Here is a 16,550-nt window from a genome sequence, read left to right as displayed (position 1 = left end):
AAAAAATGAGTTAAGTGAAGTGATTGATATTCAAAGGTATTTAACTTAAAAATCAATGCATTGGAATATGTACTTAGAAATTGAATTACATAATATTACAAGAATTGACATAATTCTGATAAAAAAGGATGAATAATAACAGTTGTATAAGCATAAAATGTATGTTACAGTTATACAGCAACAAAAAGTATCTGCATAGAAAGGTATTCGTGAAACATTGTGTAATAAGAGATTGGCAACTTACTATAAATTTATTTATTATGATGACCACGTCAACAAAACAAATTTTACAAATTTCCTATGAGCACAAATATTAGGTTTGTTTGAGTGGATGTCAATGGCTTCACGTTTAAGTAAAGGGCATATGCGTAGACCACATAGTATATTCGATGAGAAGTCGGTGGATGATTAGAAGTGCGTTGCTTACTTCCACTTCTTGTTAGGAACTAGAGTCAAACAATAATATCCATTAGTGGGAATCTGGCTCATTAGTCGTCTTTTTAATGAATTATTTAGGTGTCTGCAGTAGTATTTTTGTTGGCTAAACAGAATAATATTTTCACGGTAATAAAAACAATGAATATAAAATTTACTCACTTTATACAGAATGACTAAAAGTGTTTGGAGCCAATGAAGCCTAACATGTGGTTCCAATAATCTCAAAGTAAATGTTGGTGGTTGCGTATCAGTAGCATAACGTTGAGGTGATGCACAGAATTGTAAAACAACTAGAGTTTGATGAAGAATACAACAGCCCATACTAAAATTACGATCGAGAACACCAGCGACATGTGCCAAAAATGCATGAAAAACAGTGGAATTCCTAGATTTTGTGAGAATTCAAAAAAAACATACAAAATAATTCACCATAGTACAACTCATCTCATTTACATTGTACAGGCTTATTATATATATATATATATATTTCTATAACGTAATGTGTAAGCTTTAACAGTTAGACTGTTATTCATTAGAGAGTCAGCAACTCGCAATATTTATTTTCTTCAGATGTTTATAATATCTAATTGCATCATTTCTGTGTTCATGCTTGAATATATGTGTAATTTTGAAATGAAAAATACGTTCTAGGAATTCACCATATCTTCTGATATCAAACAATCGGTATCGTAAATAGTGGTCACTTGATCACTCCTTATCATTGCATTAGATATATCAATTGACATTTTATTAATTTATTTTACCAATTATAAAATACGCTTACTTTATTAATCCTTATTCACAACGATAACGATGGGGATAAAAGTCAGTTGTTAAAATTTTGATTACAAAAATTGAATGGAAATCGCCATACATTCAGTTAATCCAATCAAAGATAGACCTCATCAAAATATTTCTCAATCGGTCAAAATCTGAACACGTCTCACAAATTATAAAATTCAGAGTAACTGCAGCACAAATGAAAAATTCAGTCCATGCAACAGTGCGGTGTTTGTTTGGAGTGATGCAACAAACTGAATAAGGAGTCCTGAAGTTCGGACAGAACTTCAGAAAAAAGTATCTAGCTTCACGTCTAGAATGTCCATTTGTGGGTTCAGCGTATTCAGTCGAGTTCACGGCACATCCGCCTAGTCAACCGCCACATACTATTTATCAAACAAATTCACAAGCAGCACCGACGTTCTTGCTCACAGCTCAAATATAATTTGGCTGATGTCCTCCTTAAATGTCAGCTGAACAACTATCACTTTATTTTTACCAAGGTTGTCTTCTACGAGATGGAGTTGTTGATCACATGCCCAATCCTTCTTTTCTATCCAAGATTGGGACCGGCAATAATCCTGTAATTGCTACGGGGGGAGGAGACAAGGCTGCTTACTCTCGCTCTTTCTTTTTTCAAGGCAGTTTTACTGTACGGAGCTGAAACTTGGGGAACTACTGCAGACATTATCGAAAACGTACAGGTATTTATAAACAATAGCCTACACAAGATACTCCAGATCCGTTGGTCGGATACCACCGGCAACGACCCACTGTGTCAGGGAAGAAACTAACGTCCAGCTGAAGAGAATATTAGAAGAAAGTTTGGAGGTGGATAGGATATACACTGAGGAAATCATTAAACTGCATCACGAGGCAAGCCCAAACTCAGAATTTTGAAGGCAAAAGAAAAAGAGGAAGATCCGAAAACACATTGCATCGGGAATCGAAGACAGACATGAAAATGATTAATGCTAATTGGAAACAAGTGAAAAGAATTGCCCAGGACAGAGTTCGTTAGAGAATTCTGGTGGGCGGCCTATGCCCCTCCATAATGGGTAACGTGCGTAAGTAGGTGAATTACAATCACCTTAAGTTAGTATGTAGCTTAACAATGTTGGTTTCTTCTTAACAAGTTACATTTGATTTATTAACGTCTCACACACCTCCCCTAGACCGATAGCGAACTGGCAATATCTAAAGATTTTCCATCGCATTGATTACCTATAGAACTAATCAGCTGCCATTTGGTGTCGCAACGTTCGTTATCTCGTATATGTCGTTCAGTGAAATGCCTACTTGAGAAGAATGTACTAAAGAAATGCAATAAGGGATGTGAATCTTTTTTAAAATGAAATCAATACTAGTTTCTCCGGGATATGATAATTTTACTACTTATGGGGCTTTCTCCTCATCGTTACTAATTTTTAGTTTGCGAGTAGTAATACCAAAGTCCTTCATAATTTTCATATTAAAGATTTGTGAGTGCAGAGAATGGAATCTATGGCACGAAGTTTCGTGTATTGGCCACAAAAGGGCAGTAACACCGATATGGTCAAAAACTGTTAACCTTGTCAAGAAACGTCGAAGCAATAAGCTGAGATTTATTATACTTTGGTTACAACCGGAAATATCACAGGCTCTACTGAATATCAACCCCATCAACCCAATGAATAACATCATATATATTGTAACAGTGTAATGAATGAAGAATTGGCTGATATAACCAGTTTCTTGTTTACTGAAAGCTACAGTGTTTTTCTTAAGATACAAAAACCATACATTACATACATGATTTGCAGATTTTTCAGTTGTTGTTTGCATGTTTCATGATTGTTACAATTATTTTGTGGTTCCAGTTGTTCTCTGTTTCTTTTCTTGTTCTTCTCAATACAACCTTTTGTTGGTAGGCACTCCACTTGCTAGTGGTGATACATACTACTTATATCTGTCAACAAAAGTAGCATACACCACAATAGTACCCACCTTCCTGAATTAACCAGAGATTGTCCTTTTAGTGTCGTAGTCCACCAGAAAAGTCTTTCAAGTAATGGACAAAATTTATTTTGCTGTGTGTCGCTAGACATTGTGGTATCAGATAACAGGTTTTAGTGCACATCAGAAAATTTCGAAATATTCCTCTGCCGTTACATAATCAAAACATGTTTGCTTCCTACCATATTGTCTACAATCAAATTAACAGACTGAAAGTCTTTTCGACACATTCAAGGAGGGGTCATTTTAAGTCAAGGATGGGAGTAAGCAAACGAAAGCCTGCGAAACTATTGTTTGCATATCGGACAACACCCAATGGAGCAAGGCCCAACAAGTAAGCACCAAAGGAAAATTTAATATGACCAAAACTTAGCGTAATATACCACCCTATGCCTCTCTAACGATCGTTTAAAGGTAAAGTAAATCCCCCAGGATTCGAAGCTGCGATACTAATGTTTGGCAGAAACTGGACAAACTATAATTGACGGATAGAAGGGTATATAACGAGAAGATAGAGAAGGATTTTGTACGAAGTTGATGTGGCAGAGAATCTGAGAACCTGAAATTTTGACGGACTACGCAAGGATTTACTACTGAGCTGGCTACAGTTACAAAAATACTTAGTCTTGCTTGATAACCTCAGTTTACAACTCCAGAACCGATCCAGATATCTCGAACGTCTGAGCAAATTTTACGGGCAAGGAGATAAACCAATCATTAGTGGACGAAGATATCAACATCCTAGTTAATCCCAAACCAGTTCATTATTAATCGGGGTAAATTGTTAGGGATGTTAACTTCACACACACAAAGTATTAAAAAACTAATCTTCAAAATGTACATAGTGAATTAGGGTGATTTTTGTTCAATTGACATGAATTCTACTTCGAATGATATACGTATGATCTATATATTCCTATGAATAGTTTTCTTTTCAGTTTTAGTTGTTTACAATTTTATTTCTTATTACTAATCATCGATAGAGTTAATTAAAAGTTGCTGGTTGGTCCATATGTCCAACTATTAATCTCTATTCACTTTAGTCTGAGTGTAACTAACCAACATACAACAAATGCCGAATGAAACCTATATTTTATTGCAATAATTATTTTTATAGGTCATTGTAAGTGATTTGTGAATTATTCCGTTTTGACCAGACGTTTACGCAACTACAAAATTTAATTCGTAAAGTTTTTCTACATTCTCAAACAGTATTGTCAAAAGTTCCTAAAGTCCTTATGATCATTGTCATAAACTGCTATTTTAACAGCGGAATTCATAACTCGATCTAAGCTAGACCACCATTAAAAACATGAAAACACTGCACTGCCATTTCGTCCCAGTATGGGACTCAACATCAGTGAGCATCCACTGCTATTATTTGTTATGCAAAAACAACTCACCTCATTTTGTGTGGGGGTATATCAAATGAACCATCTGTATAGCCTAGTAAAAATGCCAAATGTCTTTGTGCTTTGCTTAAAGCCTTTCTGTCTTTTAATTCGTCTCTAGACTTGCTTGGCATATTGTGACGTCCACTACCGACACTACCACCACTGCTGCTACCGATTCCACTGCCAACACCTCCGTCACCACCACTACTAGCTCCGCTAGTTCCACCTGTACAACTTTCATCCAATTTTAGATCCAATTGAACTGTAGACATAAACTTCAGTAATAAACGAACCCATTGATGTAGTGTATCACGTTCGTTGCCGTCTAAATCCAATGCTTGTTGTATTGAACTTAAAAATTTGTTATTACTATCAACAAATTCACTAGCATGTAGACCACCTAATTAGTAGAAAACATGTGTTTTAATTTCTTTAGTAGTAAAAGTATCATTACCTACGGATGTAATTTAAAACGGTTAAAATTAATTTTAGGGGCATATCTATTTAAGCTTTATTCATCTTTCTGATTTTCTGATAATAAACTACAATAATCTTGAGATTAAGCAACTGAATCTATTCACAAATCAATGAACATACCAATTATCGCAGTAAACATTACTATGTTACCCATAATGACACCAAAGTTTTCGAATAGTCAGACGTTTTCTTCCAATAAACTATACCGGTTGGTTTATTAGAACCAGCATTAAAATAGTAAGCTAATCAATCACATAACATTGATGGTTTCGATTGTAAAAATCTATGGATAGAATGCTAATATGCGGATAGACGCAATGAAACAATATCGCCCACTGATGACTACTCATGAGACTACATAATTTGTTTAGGCCGCTGAAAAATTAGAAATCAAAAGCAAGACTAATAACCAGATGAGTGGTTTTGCACATAACGAAAACATCCTTATATGTAAAATATAAACAGTAAATAAACATGAAAACATGTCATAGACGATTGGAGAAAAATCATCCAATTAATTACAATCTGACTGCTGGACTTAGTCTTTGGGTGTCTTTTCAATCTTTGGGCTAAAAGAAAACAGGAAACGATGCTAGACTTTTTGTCTTTATACAGATTCTGTAAAGGATAGTTGATTTAAATCAAGTTATTAGGAGGTAAGAGATTTATAGTTTCAATTGAATCGATAAAGTATTCGATTTCCCATTATAATTTGATAGCATTTTGATGAGAACTAAAACATGTATTGTACTGAACAGTCTCTTTTTACAACTTGACAATTCATTCAGCTTCTTGTTATAATTAAAAGTTAGATTTTATCAATTGATTACAGTTTCACTATAAAAAAATGCAAAGTACTGAGAATAAGCGTGAAAAAGCATATGTCGTGCCAACTAGTTGATTAAAAATATGTAAAACATATGGTTACGATACCGGTTTCCTAGCTTATATAAAGAGATGAGCAATAAGCGTACAGAAAAGACCGCAAAATGTAGATATTTATGACACTTGAAATACTCACATAACCTAATTGATACAGTGGATTACGCTTATAATTTCAGAAAAAGATTGAAGTTTTCGAATTTGGAAACTATAATGAGAAAACAAAGTTGACCTGAAAAGTAGTATGCATTTGCGGAATATATTTTGTTCAACTTAATGGCTTATTTACCTGACTTGAACCTGCACCTAAGGTCTAGAAAGAGCCAATCACAACAGAAAGTCATTCAATGATGATAAGAGAGATGTTGCATTATAGAAAGGAAAAAGTGTCTTAACATGACTTGTGGTTTTAAAACTAAAGTAAGAATTACAATGATTGATGAAAATACATGGGCATTTTTCTGATGAACTCCGTACTTTCATCATACTTTTAAAATTTACACAAGAAACCGATAATTTTAGAGGTACTTTTCGAAGTGAGGCGAATGAAATAATTTTTTTGATTTATAATTAAAATATTTATACCTGTTAACAAACCACAAACAGATGATATCGATGGACGAGATCTCCTACCACCATGACTAAATCTAAAATGTGGTCTTTGTACGCCATCTACCATACCAGAATCTAAATAGAAAAAAAAGACGTTTTTTTAAATTTTAGCATGAAGATATAATTCATCAAAATTTGCCTTCAATATTTTCGGTAATCACATCCATAATGAAGTTAGTTCTAAGCAAGGTTTAATAATCTATCAATAGTAATCGACTAGTGTTGATTATTCATTCTGATATTTGCCTAAATTTAAATTACATGGATTGATTTGTTTAGTATCTTGATTAGACAGCCTGAATGATTAATATAATTAGAATGTAATTCAGCTATGTATGTAGTTTCACCCTGTAATATCATTTGTTTTCGTTACTTTATCATTAACACAAAAATTGTTAAATCTTGTTCAGTTAAAAACATACAATCAATTTATTGTAAGATTCACTGAGTTATTACGATCATTTGACCAATTTTAGATACTTTGACAGATAGACACATTCATCTACCTGGTTGCTGTCAGTTATTAGCAAATCTACAAGCTCAAGATCCATTATGGTTAATCAGCTATTCTAATTCATATCAATCGACATTTCATCAAACTTTGTCACTTTGGCGATGTTAATACCGATTGAGATCAAGTATATTTGTTGGTGCTATCTGCTTACTCACCCATACAACCATAACACTTCACTACAAAATCAATACTAAAGAAGGTCAAGAATAAATTCTTAAGCTTAGATGACTCAAAAAAATACGCCTGTGTTGTATTTGTGATGGTTTTTTTCCCAATCATATATATATATTCTGTGATGATTATGAATAAATCTGACATGTCTACATATATATTATTGTGTTCTATACATCTATATATGAATTTTTTTTGTGTAAATCCGATTTATTTTAATCACCTGATCCAATGTGAATTGAAGGTTTCCTTTTTCCATCATCCTCATTTTTACATTCTTCTCGTATTTGTGTAGTTGAACCTGAATTAAACATCAATGATTGTTGATTTATTTGTAATTGAGATTGTTGTGTTTGAGTTAAACTTCCAACTGTATGTGTACTGAATCTTAATGAATAAGCATGAGAATGTAAACTGATTGATTTAATTCCAGAACTTTTATGAATTGCAAAAGCTGCTCGTTCAAATTGATTTTGAAAATGTTCACCATTACGATGTGATCCATTTAAATCTGTCACTAGAAATCGAAAATAAAGTTAAATAATGTTTATTCGAAAATATATCGACTACAGTTTCATCCAACTTCAAAGAAGAAGAATATACCTTAATAGTGTTTACAGTTACTCCCAATTATAAATTTTAGTTAAGTAAGAACAATAATGTGAATTCATTCAAGTTTCCGATTCTCTGCAACTTTTTCATCCTTCTATAATTTCATTAAAATCACGAACTTATAATTATTGTTCTTCATTAATCTATACCTATACATCAAAACCAACTTTAATCAATATCTTTCTGAATATAATGTGTAGTTGTTTTTTTATTATTAATATTCTTGTTGTTATACGCTACAGAAAATCTACAAAATAAATGGATTTATATTTTTCTGGTGCATTTGTTGTTCTTGCTTTACTCGAATCTGAACTGAGTGATTTGATTTTAAAGAATTATTATACTAAATAAAAAGAGTGTACAACGATCAAGGACATATTCATTTAGTATATTTTGTCAGAAATTACCGAAAAACGATTAATTGACAATACTCAGGCTATACGTACTGGGAAAATACCTATTTGCGTTCAATAACTGCTCTATACACACATTTGCTTAGAACAAAAATAAAATGGATAAAAGTATTAAGTTATATTGATTTGTCCGACGATACCTAATCAACCAAAATGTTCTCTGAGCCATAAAGTATGATGGACACAAATCTTAAGTAGAGAAACTTTTATCTGGTCAGTTAACATTCGAAAACATTGGTAATGCAATTTAGTTACCTCATACTTGCCCATTCCAAAAATATCTCATGAACTCTTACTGGTGTACGTTTAAAACATCTTCAACTCCGTTCACTAGGCTCCATATCAAAATAAAAAATAAGTGATTTAAGTAAACCACCGCAGTATACTAACTGATCTTAATAATTTTATTTATTCCCAGTTACTCGAAAAAAAACATTCAAATATATCAAATAGTGATTATCATAGAATGATTCTATGTTAAAAGGAAACCATGGTTTAGTAGAAAGTTGATGGATTTACCATGTTTTACATAAATACTCCAGTGAGTCAGCAAAAATACTTATGATAGTCACATATTTTTAGTAAATTAATCATTTTTCTATTCACCTAGTGTAGTGAACATCAGTTAGGCATAGAAACTAGATGTATTATGTGCGTGTTAAACAATGTAGTATTGTCCCTGACATGATTTTGAAAATTCACATAGAATGGTTAAATGTATTGTTGGTGTATGAAATTAATGCCAAAAGTAATACACATAATATTTAAACCATTCTCTAAAAACAAACATTTTAATTAAGTGAACAATCTGAAATGGAAAAACTATACTGTCAAACCTTACCTGAATCGATATCAACTTGACCAGGTGAATTGCCTAATTGAGCCTGTATAGCTAATATACCAAAGCGATTAACAAAAAAGTCCCACGTAAATATTTCCCTGTTCGGTAGATTGCAACTAAGTTGGTGCATGCGTTGTAAAATAAGACAGCGGTCAGAAATTACAGTATCGAATTGAAATTCTAAACATTGTATTGCACACTGAAAAGAAATGACGATGAAATGCTAAATCAAATCAAAGTAATAAAGCAACCCATCTTGTCATTAATTAAAGAGAATCCAGGGAAGAAGATTTTCTTTTCGACATTATTTTTTATAGCTGTACAGTAATTTTCACAGGAATTGAACAAGATTCTGGCTCTAAAGAAGATTTAAAATCGATCACACCGTCGAAGTATTCTGAGATTTTAAGTACTAAATTAAAGTTGTGTACGTATTTAGAGAAAAATGGAAATAAGTTATGGGTCAGAAATACGAAAGACAATCGTCCACTTGACAGAAATGAAGAAATCAAAAACGCAATTGTCATCAAAACAATTGAATAATAATTACGAACAACTGTAAGAAGGTGATGATAACCGATTACGGATTAAAACGTATAATATAAGGATAAAAATATGATCATAATAAACACAACAAAAAGTTACTGGAAGGGGTGTTAGGGCAGAAGAAGTATTAAATATTGTGCGTGTCGCTTTAGCGTCCAAAGTTCAGGCTTTAATTCGTGGATTGCCAACATCCTATGACCTCACTATCCTTTTAAGTGTGTAGATTATTTTGAACAAAATATGTTCATTAATTCAGAACAAAGATAAAGTCATCGATGTATTTAATAATCAGTCAGTCAGCAATTCATTTGGTTTAGTTATCTTGCATTTGTTCACCATTTTAGGTTATTGAAATTTAAAAATGGAACCGCATTTCAGCAGCTTTAAGTTAATACACTTTGGTTACCTACATAGCACTTCCTATGGTCTTTTATCTAACTCGTTGACGTTCTCATTGAATACTTTAGTTCCAATTACATAAAACAAATCAAGTTTAAAGGATGTTTCTTTTCCTTAGTTTTTTCTTAAACTTGTCTACCTATCATTAATATCTTCATTTCTTCGTACTTATTTTTTATATGCATATGCAGTTTGTTATCATTCATCTTTCTTCATTTAATACTTTGAACTTCTTAATGATGAGATCTAAAATATTCATTTTATTTAATTAATTCAATCCCGATTTTAAAGGGTCATCATTTTTTTCGATTTTACAAGCCTTCTTTAATTATGTGTATCATCTTAACTTTATCTAAACTTTAATTTTATCAATTATGTTAAATGATTCAGTGTTGAAGTTCTAATTACCACATAACATTACTGCTTTAAATTCCCTGATAGGATTAATATTATAGAAGTTTATGAAAATGAATGGATGAGCAGTTATTTAGTAAATTGTAGTAGTTTGAAGATCCTTATCCTGTATCCAAAAATCAAGGAAAATTAAAGCAAACAATTGTTTTCGATAACTTCATCTACAGACTCTACATATATTAATCCATAACCAACGTATTACAAAACCAAAAATAAGACGCGCATAAGTAATTCAATTAGGTAATATTGTTTGCTAGAATAGCGAAGTCATACATCAGTTGTGACTTAAATCTGTCTAAAGTGTGTGATTCATAAATTTAAAAAGGCTTTAACATTGCATGCTGGTGAACCTCTATCGGAATAGTTTCGCAAAGGACTCACAAGACATATGAATAGTATCCTTCTTTGGCAACTGGTAGATAGTAAATACTACATTAAGATAGATGAAGCCGCAACCTATGGAAAATTTCACTGATTTACCATACAGTATTGCCTAATTCACTTATTTATGTACACCTTATTTTGATTCTTGCAACACACTAATTATGGATTTATAACTGTAGTATGATGTTGAAATGATTGAAAAAATCGTTCACTCAGAAACTCGCCGTTCATTAATTCAATCAATAAATCTACAGCTCATTAAATTGCAAAGTATTAAAACTTTTTATTACTCACAGCTAAAGAAATATTATTTAATGATGCAATTTGCATTGAAGTATATTGTGCCACCGTTGAATCAGGGTCATCTAATGAACCAATTAAACAACAAAATGCATGAGCTACGGCACTTTGAATTAGTGGATGACGATTATTACATGAATGAGCAGTTGCTTTATTGATCGGCTCCGTATTTGTTGCACCATGTTGTTTCATTCCATGACCACTAGGTAGATTTTTACGACCTGGATTAAATTTTGAACGCCCCATGTGTGCAATACCAGTTAATCGACTGAAAAGATTTATTGCGCCTGAACTTGCCATACTCCCGCCAGATAATAAATGATTCAGTTTATTTCCAGCTGAACCACTGAAACCACTGGCTAATATACAATAATCTAATTCTCTAAGTAATACTGATACTTTTTCTATTGCATTAAAACGAATTCTCCAATCACAATGTGAAAAATCATGTTCAATTAATTTCCAAAATACATTAAATCCACCAGGAAATGATAAACAGTGAAGAACTAAAGGAACTGTCCAACTGGCTAAATATGATAATTCCGATTTTAATAAACTCCATAAACTATTATTATATTTTAGAAAAAAAGATACAAAAACGGGAATAATTTTAGGCTTATTTACAAAAATATAAGTTTTTCAACATAGAAACGTTATTTATTATTAGCGCATTCACGTGTGTCGACTCTTTGATCTCAATAATATCCAATAATAACAAATTATAAATAACGCAAATAAACTGATGGGAATCTTAGAACAATGCGAATATGTGAACAATAATGCTTGGATAGGATCAAAATAAGATTGTATAACACATTCCGTAAGTTATTTGGTAGAACTCCAGATGTAACTTTCTCTATAAAAGCATTTAGTTTAGTAACTAAACTTTGAAGTTGCAAAATCAAATAACTCATTCTTTTTGAGCAACTACTGTGAGAAAAGAATAGCTGTATAAACAGTCCTTTTGACGGCAATGATTGGCCTATCATACAAAATGTCACCTCGTTGAAGTGGAGTTTCAGGAGGAGTGGGTTCTTGCAATTAAAGCATTTATTTGACTCCCTGTTGAAGGATATGGTTATTGATGTATCCTAAAAATAAGAAAATATACTCTTGCACACGACAGTTAATGAATCCACAATCGTAAATATCGTCAAACGTTTAAGTACATCTTTGTAATTACCTACCGTGTCAAGAATATTACTGGATTCTTCAAATTTCTGGACAAATTATAAATCGATTCCTTAAAATACAAAAATTTTCCCCATTAAATTGAAACAAAAATTAAATTTACTCTTCAGCGATATTTCATAATGAATTTGTTCATACTGAATAAAATCAAATCTTCCTATCATTCATAGAGTATACTTGATTTGATGAAAACTCAGAAGGCAAATAAAAAGATAAATTAACAAACAAACAGTGACCAGTACTTTAAATTTTCAGTTGAGTTGATTGAAAAGTATTGCTTCCAGCATTTTCATATGTACTTTAAATCAAGAGGTCTAGCCTAATAAATCAATATGTATCTATCATAATCTCATAAAAATTGTCACTTTGACAAGATTCCCTCTTTGGAAAGGGCTTAAAAATATGTGTTTACTATGAATAAACTTGGTGTTATCACCATAACATAATATTCTGTGCAACATCTAACACTACATTAAAGAGACAAAACAAAAAATAACATTGTCATCATATATTCAAGAAATAGAGTCTCAAATGAGCTATGAAAAGTATTTCTCGATTTATTAAAAAGCACCAATCTATATACAGCTAAAATAAGTTTAGTTTACTAACCTTGGGATTAAATGAGAATGTATTAAATAATAAACAAAATTTTTCTGTGCTCTTGGTGTCGCAGTACAATTTCGCGATGTTAAAGTCTTTGTATTTTGTATTAGCTGGCCTTTAGTTGACGGATCTTGAATAGTCATCTGACTTGCGATTTTACTTCCAGTTAATCCTATTAGACTGCTAATACCAAGTGGTCCTGTTGTTGTGGTACTCATAATATTTGCTACACCACTGGTGGTTACTCCTCCAGCCATTACAGTATTAGTTGATATGGATGTTGAACTGCTGGATCCAGTAGTAGACAATTTTTGTTCTTCTTTTTCTGCTTTTGTTAAAATTTGTCTCAGTGCATCACCAGTATGACACAGATATGCTAGGCATTCTAAAATACATTGCAATACGACAGGATCACGAAACGTCTTCAGTTCAATAACTGTTTTGTTTACGGATGAAATTGGAGAACAAGAAGTTGGATTTTCGTCTGGAATTGTCATTGGTGTTGTATCTCGAAATAAACTATCCGGTTCACCATTTAGGTTTTCACATTCAACGTAACGACGCGTACCTTCCTTTACAAATCGTGTCAACAAATAAATAAGTCGCAGTACGGGTGGAATGGAACATAAATCTTCAGAAGATGGGAGTTTTTCTGAGATTTCAGTAGTGTCTGGTCCAGGAGCTAAAGATTTATTTTCCGAAGTTTCGTTGTCACCAGAATCACTCCAATCAGTATACTCTAAAATAAATGATTAAAAAATTCAGATTTCCAAGGATGGGTTTCAGATGGAGATGGAATTATACATACTAGGTTGATTAAGAATTGCAAAAATAAAAAAAATCACAAGTCATTCTGCATTGAAATTAGTTAGTTTTAACATTATTTATACCACCAACAGTACTTAATTTTATCATAAAGACGAAAAAAGCTCAGTAGTTTAGGAAGCGTTAAGTGTGGTATAACACTTTATAATAAACCATGTTATGTAAGTATACTGGATAGAATTAACCGAATTCCAATTTGGTAATTAATGCTGCAACTAGGTTAATGAAGAAAAACGTTTACTTTCGCAAATACAAAAATACTGATTTACTGTAGATTATTAGGCGTGGACTCATTGATTTTCTAAAAACGAAATGGTGATACAATATTGGTAAATCACATTTCCAAGCTTTTTTTCATTCATGGAATGATGATTTCATTTTAGATCGCAACTTTCGAAAACTGTAGAGGTTATACTGTAAACAAGTAAAATACTTGAGTGCTTGTAGAGTGTTCCACTTAAAACGGACCACAGCTACAATGATCAATGATGTATACTTCAGACTAGCAATTTCTCCATCTCTCTGTTATGAAACAGAATGTTTAAAAATGTTGATGTCATTGCTCTATATCTCCGATTGGCGGAAGTTGAGAATAGAAAGTATTGGACAATGGATTGGCAATTTAAAGGCATTTTTTAACTATGAGACGTAAACGATTTAGACTTGACTGTGTATGAAGTAGTCAGTACGTAGTGCTACAAATTTCTAAACTATAAATGCATAATTGTGCGACCCCCTGTGATTGTCAATCATTTTTGAGCTAGTATTGGTATGTGATAAAAACTTGTGACAGATTAGTTAATGTTAAAATAAGCAGTTGAATAGTACTTGAAAAATACTATATAATGAAGAGACATAGTTAAAAGAAACTAAAAGAAATTAAAGTGATGTAAAGATGTATCGATATAACAACGTACCTGGAAAATCTACCACACCTTTTAATGCATCAACGGTAAAATCAACTGTAACTTTAGGAGTTGGTCTTATTGGTGCCAAGTGCTGACATATCAGTCTAGCATAATTAAACCACGTGAGCATATCTAAACAGTCAATACATTCACTAACATCATCTGTTTGTTTGTTTATATCAATTTGATTTATGTTATTTTCATCATGATCCTCGGTCATAGGGGCTGAAGTTGTTGATATCGCCGGTTCCATGTCTGATAATTTATTTTTAGGTTTTGGTAGAATACAAGTTTCCAAACCAAGGCAATGTAGATTTCTTAAACCTGAACTTGATGTTTGATCGGCTGTCTCAGTAACATTACCCCAGTACAATTCCAACATATCACCCAGAAGCCATAATAATAATTGCGGTGTTTCTTGTGTATAACCAGAATGTCCGATTGGATCCAATATTTTTAGCTTTTAATTTTGATTAAAAAACATTCATAAACAAAAATATCTCATTTATTTGTTATGGAAATTCAATGGATAATAAAATCAATAAATTAATGAAAACATTAACGAAATTATCTAATAAGTTAAATCAAATAAGGAGCGGAAACGAAAAACCAACGTTATAGGGGTCGCAGAGAAAACATTCTATGTACGAATAATTTACCAACCGTATGGTTGTAAACATAAAAATATAACCAGTGTATCACTAGGCAACTATTATACTACTTTTATTTATTATGAGTTGGTTTCTCCAACATTTTAATGAATTTCATGACTTTTGAGTAGACCGACACAACTATGTTGATAACTGCGATAAACTATGGATTTTTTGGTCTGAGATTGTGTATATTTAGTAGGATCTATGAATATGCATAGCTCTGCTTATATATATATATATAAACTACAATTAAACTAAACTAAAGGTACTTTTTGATACGTCTATGAAATACATAAATCACTGAGGCAAAAACATCGAAAAAATGTTGTTTTCTAGTCACCAGTTATCACTATTGTTGAAAATTAGGAATGATAATACAATGGACATATATTTTTTATTCAAACAGTAAACTCAATATTTTACTTAGGCTATTCTAATAAAAAGATCTTCTACACATTGCAGATTAAAATTAATTTACCTTAAATCACTCTCCGTAAATATGGATAATCAATTAAAAATTCATTTGGTGAAAAACTAAACTTCAGTAATATAAAATGTGAGAATTGCTAAAGAAACAAACGATGTATAATAACATCAATGGTAATTAAATCCCAAAAACCACTTTTATAATCACCGCGATATTTTTAGTGAAAATTTCACTTTCCATTTTCATCGATCAAATTGATAGAAACAAGGCGTACATCCTTCTTAATTATGATTGAATAAATTTCCCCCAAAAGCTAGTTTTTGCTTTAAAGTGCTTTTTCGATAGTTTGATTTTATGTATACGAAAAACGTGTAAAAGTATAACAGGTAGTTGTTTGAATTCACTTAGTATTGTTTGTTTGAATCTTCCCATTGATGTTTAGGACTGCAACTTGTCGGTCTCTAATTGGCATATGTGCATACTGTGCGTATTCCCTCGATATAGCCTTAATTCACAAGCATGGTAAGCAGAGATGGATAGTGGCTATCAGTGGAATCCAGGACGCGCGTTTCGTCCTAATTCATAAGCATTATAAGCAAAGATGGATAGTGACTATCAGTGAAATCCAGGACGCCCGTTTCGTCCTATCTGGGACTGGTCAGCTGGGTTTTGAAGGACTTGCATCCATCTTTGCTTATAATGCTTGTGAATCAATGCTATATCGAGGAAATACGCACAGTATATACATATGTCAATGAGACTGATCAATCG

The 16,550-nt window shown here is 32.2% G+C and overlaps 1 protein-coding gene across 1 annotated transcript in view; it reads right to left on the bottom strand.

Annotated features, from left to right (window-relative positions):
- The window catches only part of Smp_148250 (hypothetical protein), a gene marked incomplete at both ends in the record, with an annotated part of 98,424 nt that overhangs the window by 52,123 nt on the left and 29,751 nt on the right, over positions 1-16,550 (bottom strand). The window contains 8 exons of the mRNA XM_018795750.1: positions 598-823; positions 4,617-4,707; positions 4,834-4,932; positions 7,565-7,774; positions 9,130-9,328; positions 11,167-11,737; positions 12,973-13,705; positions 14,709-15,159. Of these exons, the coding sequence (XP_018650031.1) occupies positions 598-823; positions 4,617-4,707; positions 4,834-4,932; positions 7,565-7,774; positions 9,130-9,328; positions 11,167-11,737; positions 12,973-13,705; positions 14,709-15,159 (2,580 nt within the window). The remainder of the gene's footprint in view (positions 1-597; positions 824-4,616; positions 4,708-4,833; positions 4,933-7,564; positions 7,775-9,129; positions 9,329-11,166; positions 11,738-12,972; positions 13,706-14,708; positions 15,160-16,550) is intronic.

This window comes from Schistosoma mansoni, chromosome 2 (assembly GCF_000237925.1).
Source record: "Schistosoma mansoni strain Puerto Rico chromosome 2, complete genome".
Taxonomy (NCBI): Eukaryota; Metazoa; Platyhelminthes; class Trematoda; order Strigeidida; family Schistosomatidae; genus Schistosoma; species Schistosoma mansoni.
This window is presented reverse-complemented; position numbering and strand designations above follow the sequence as displayed.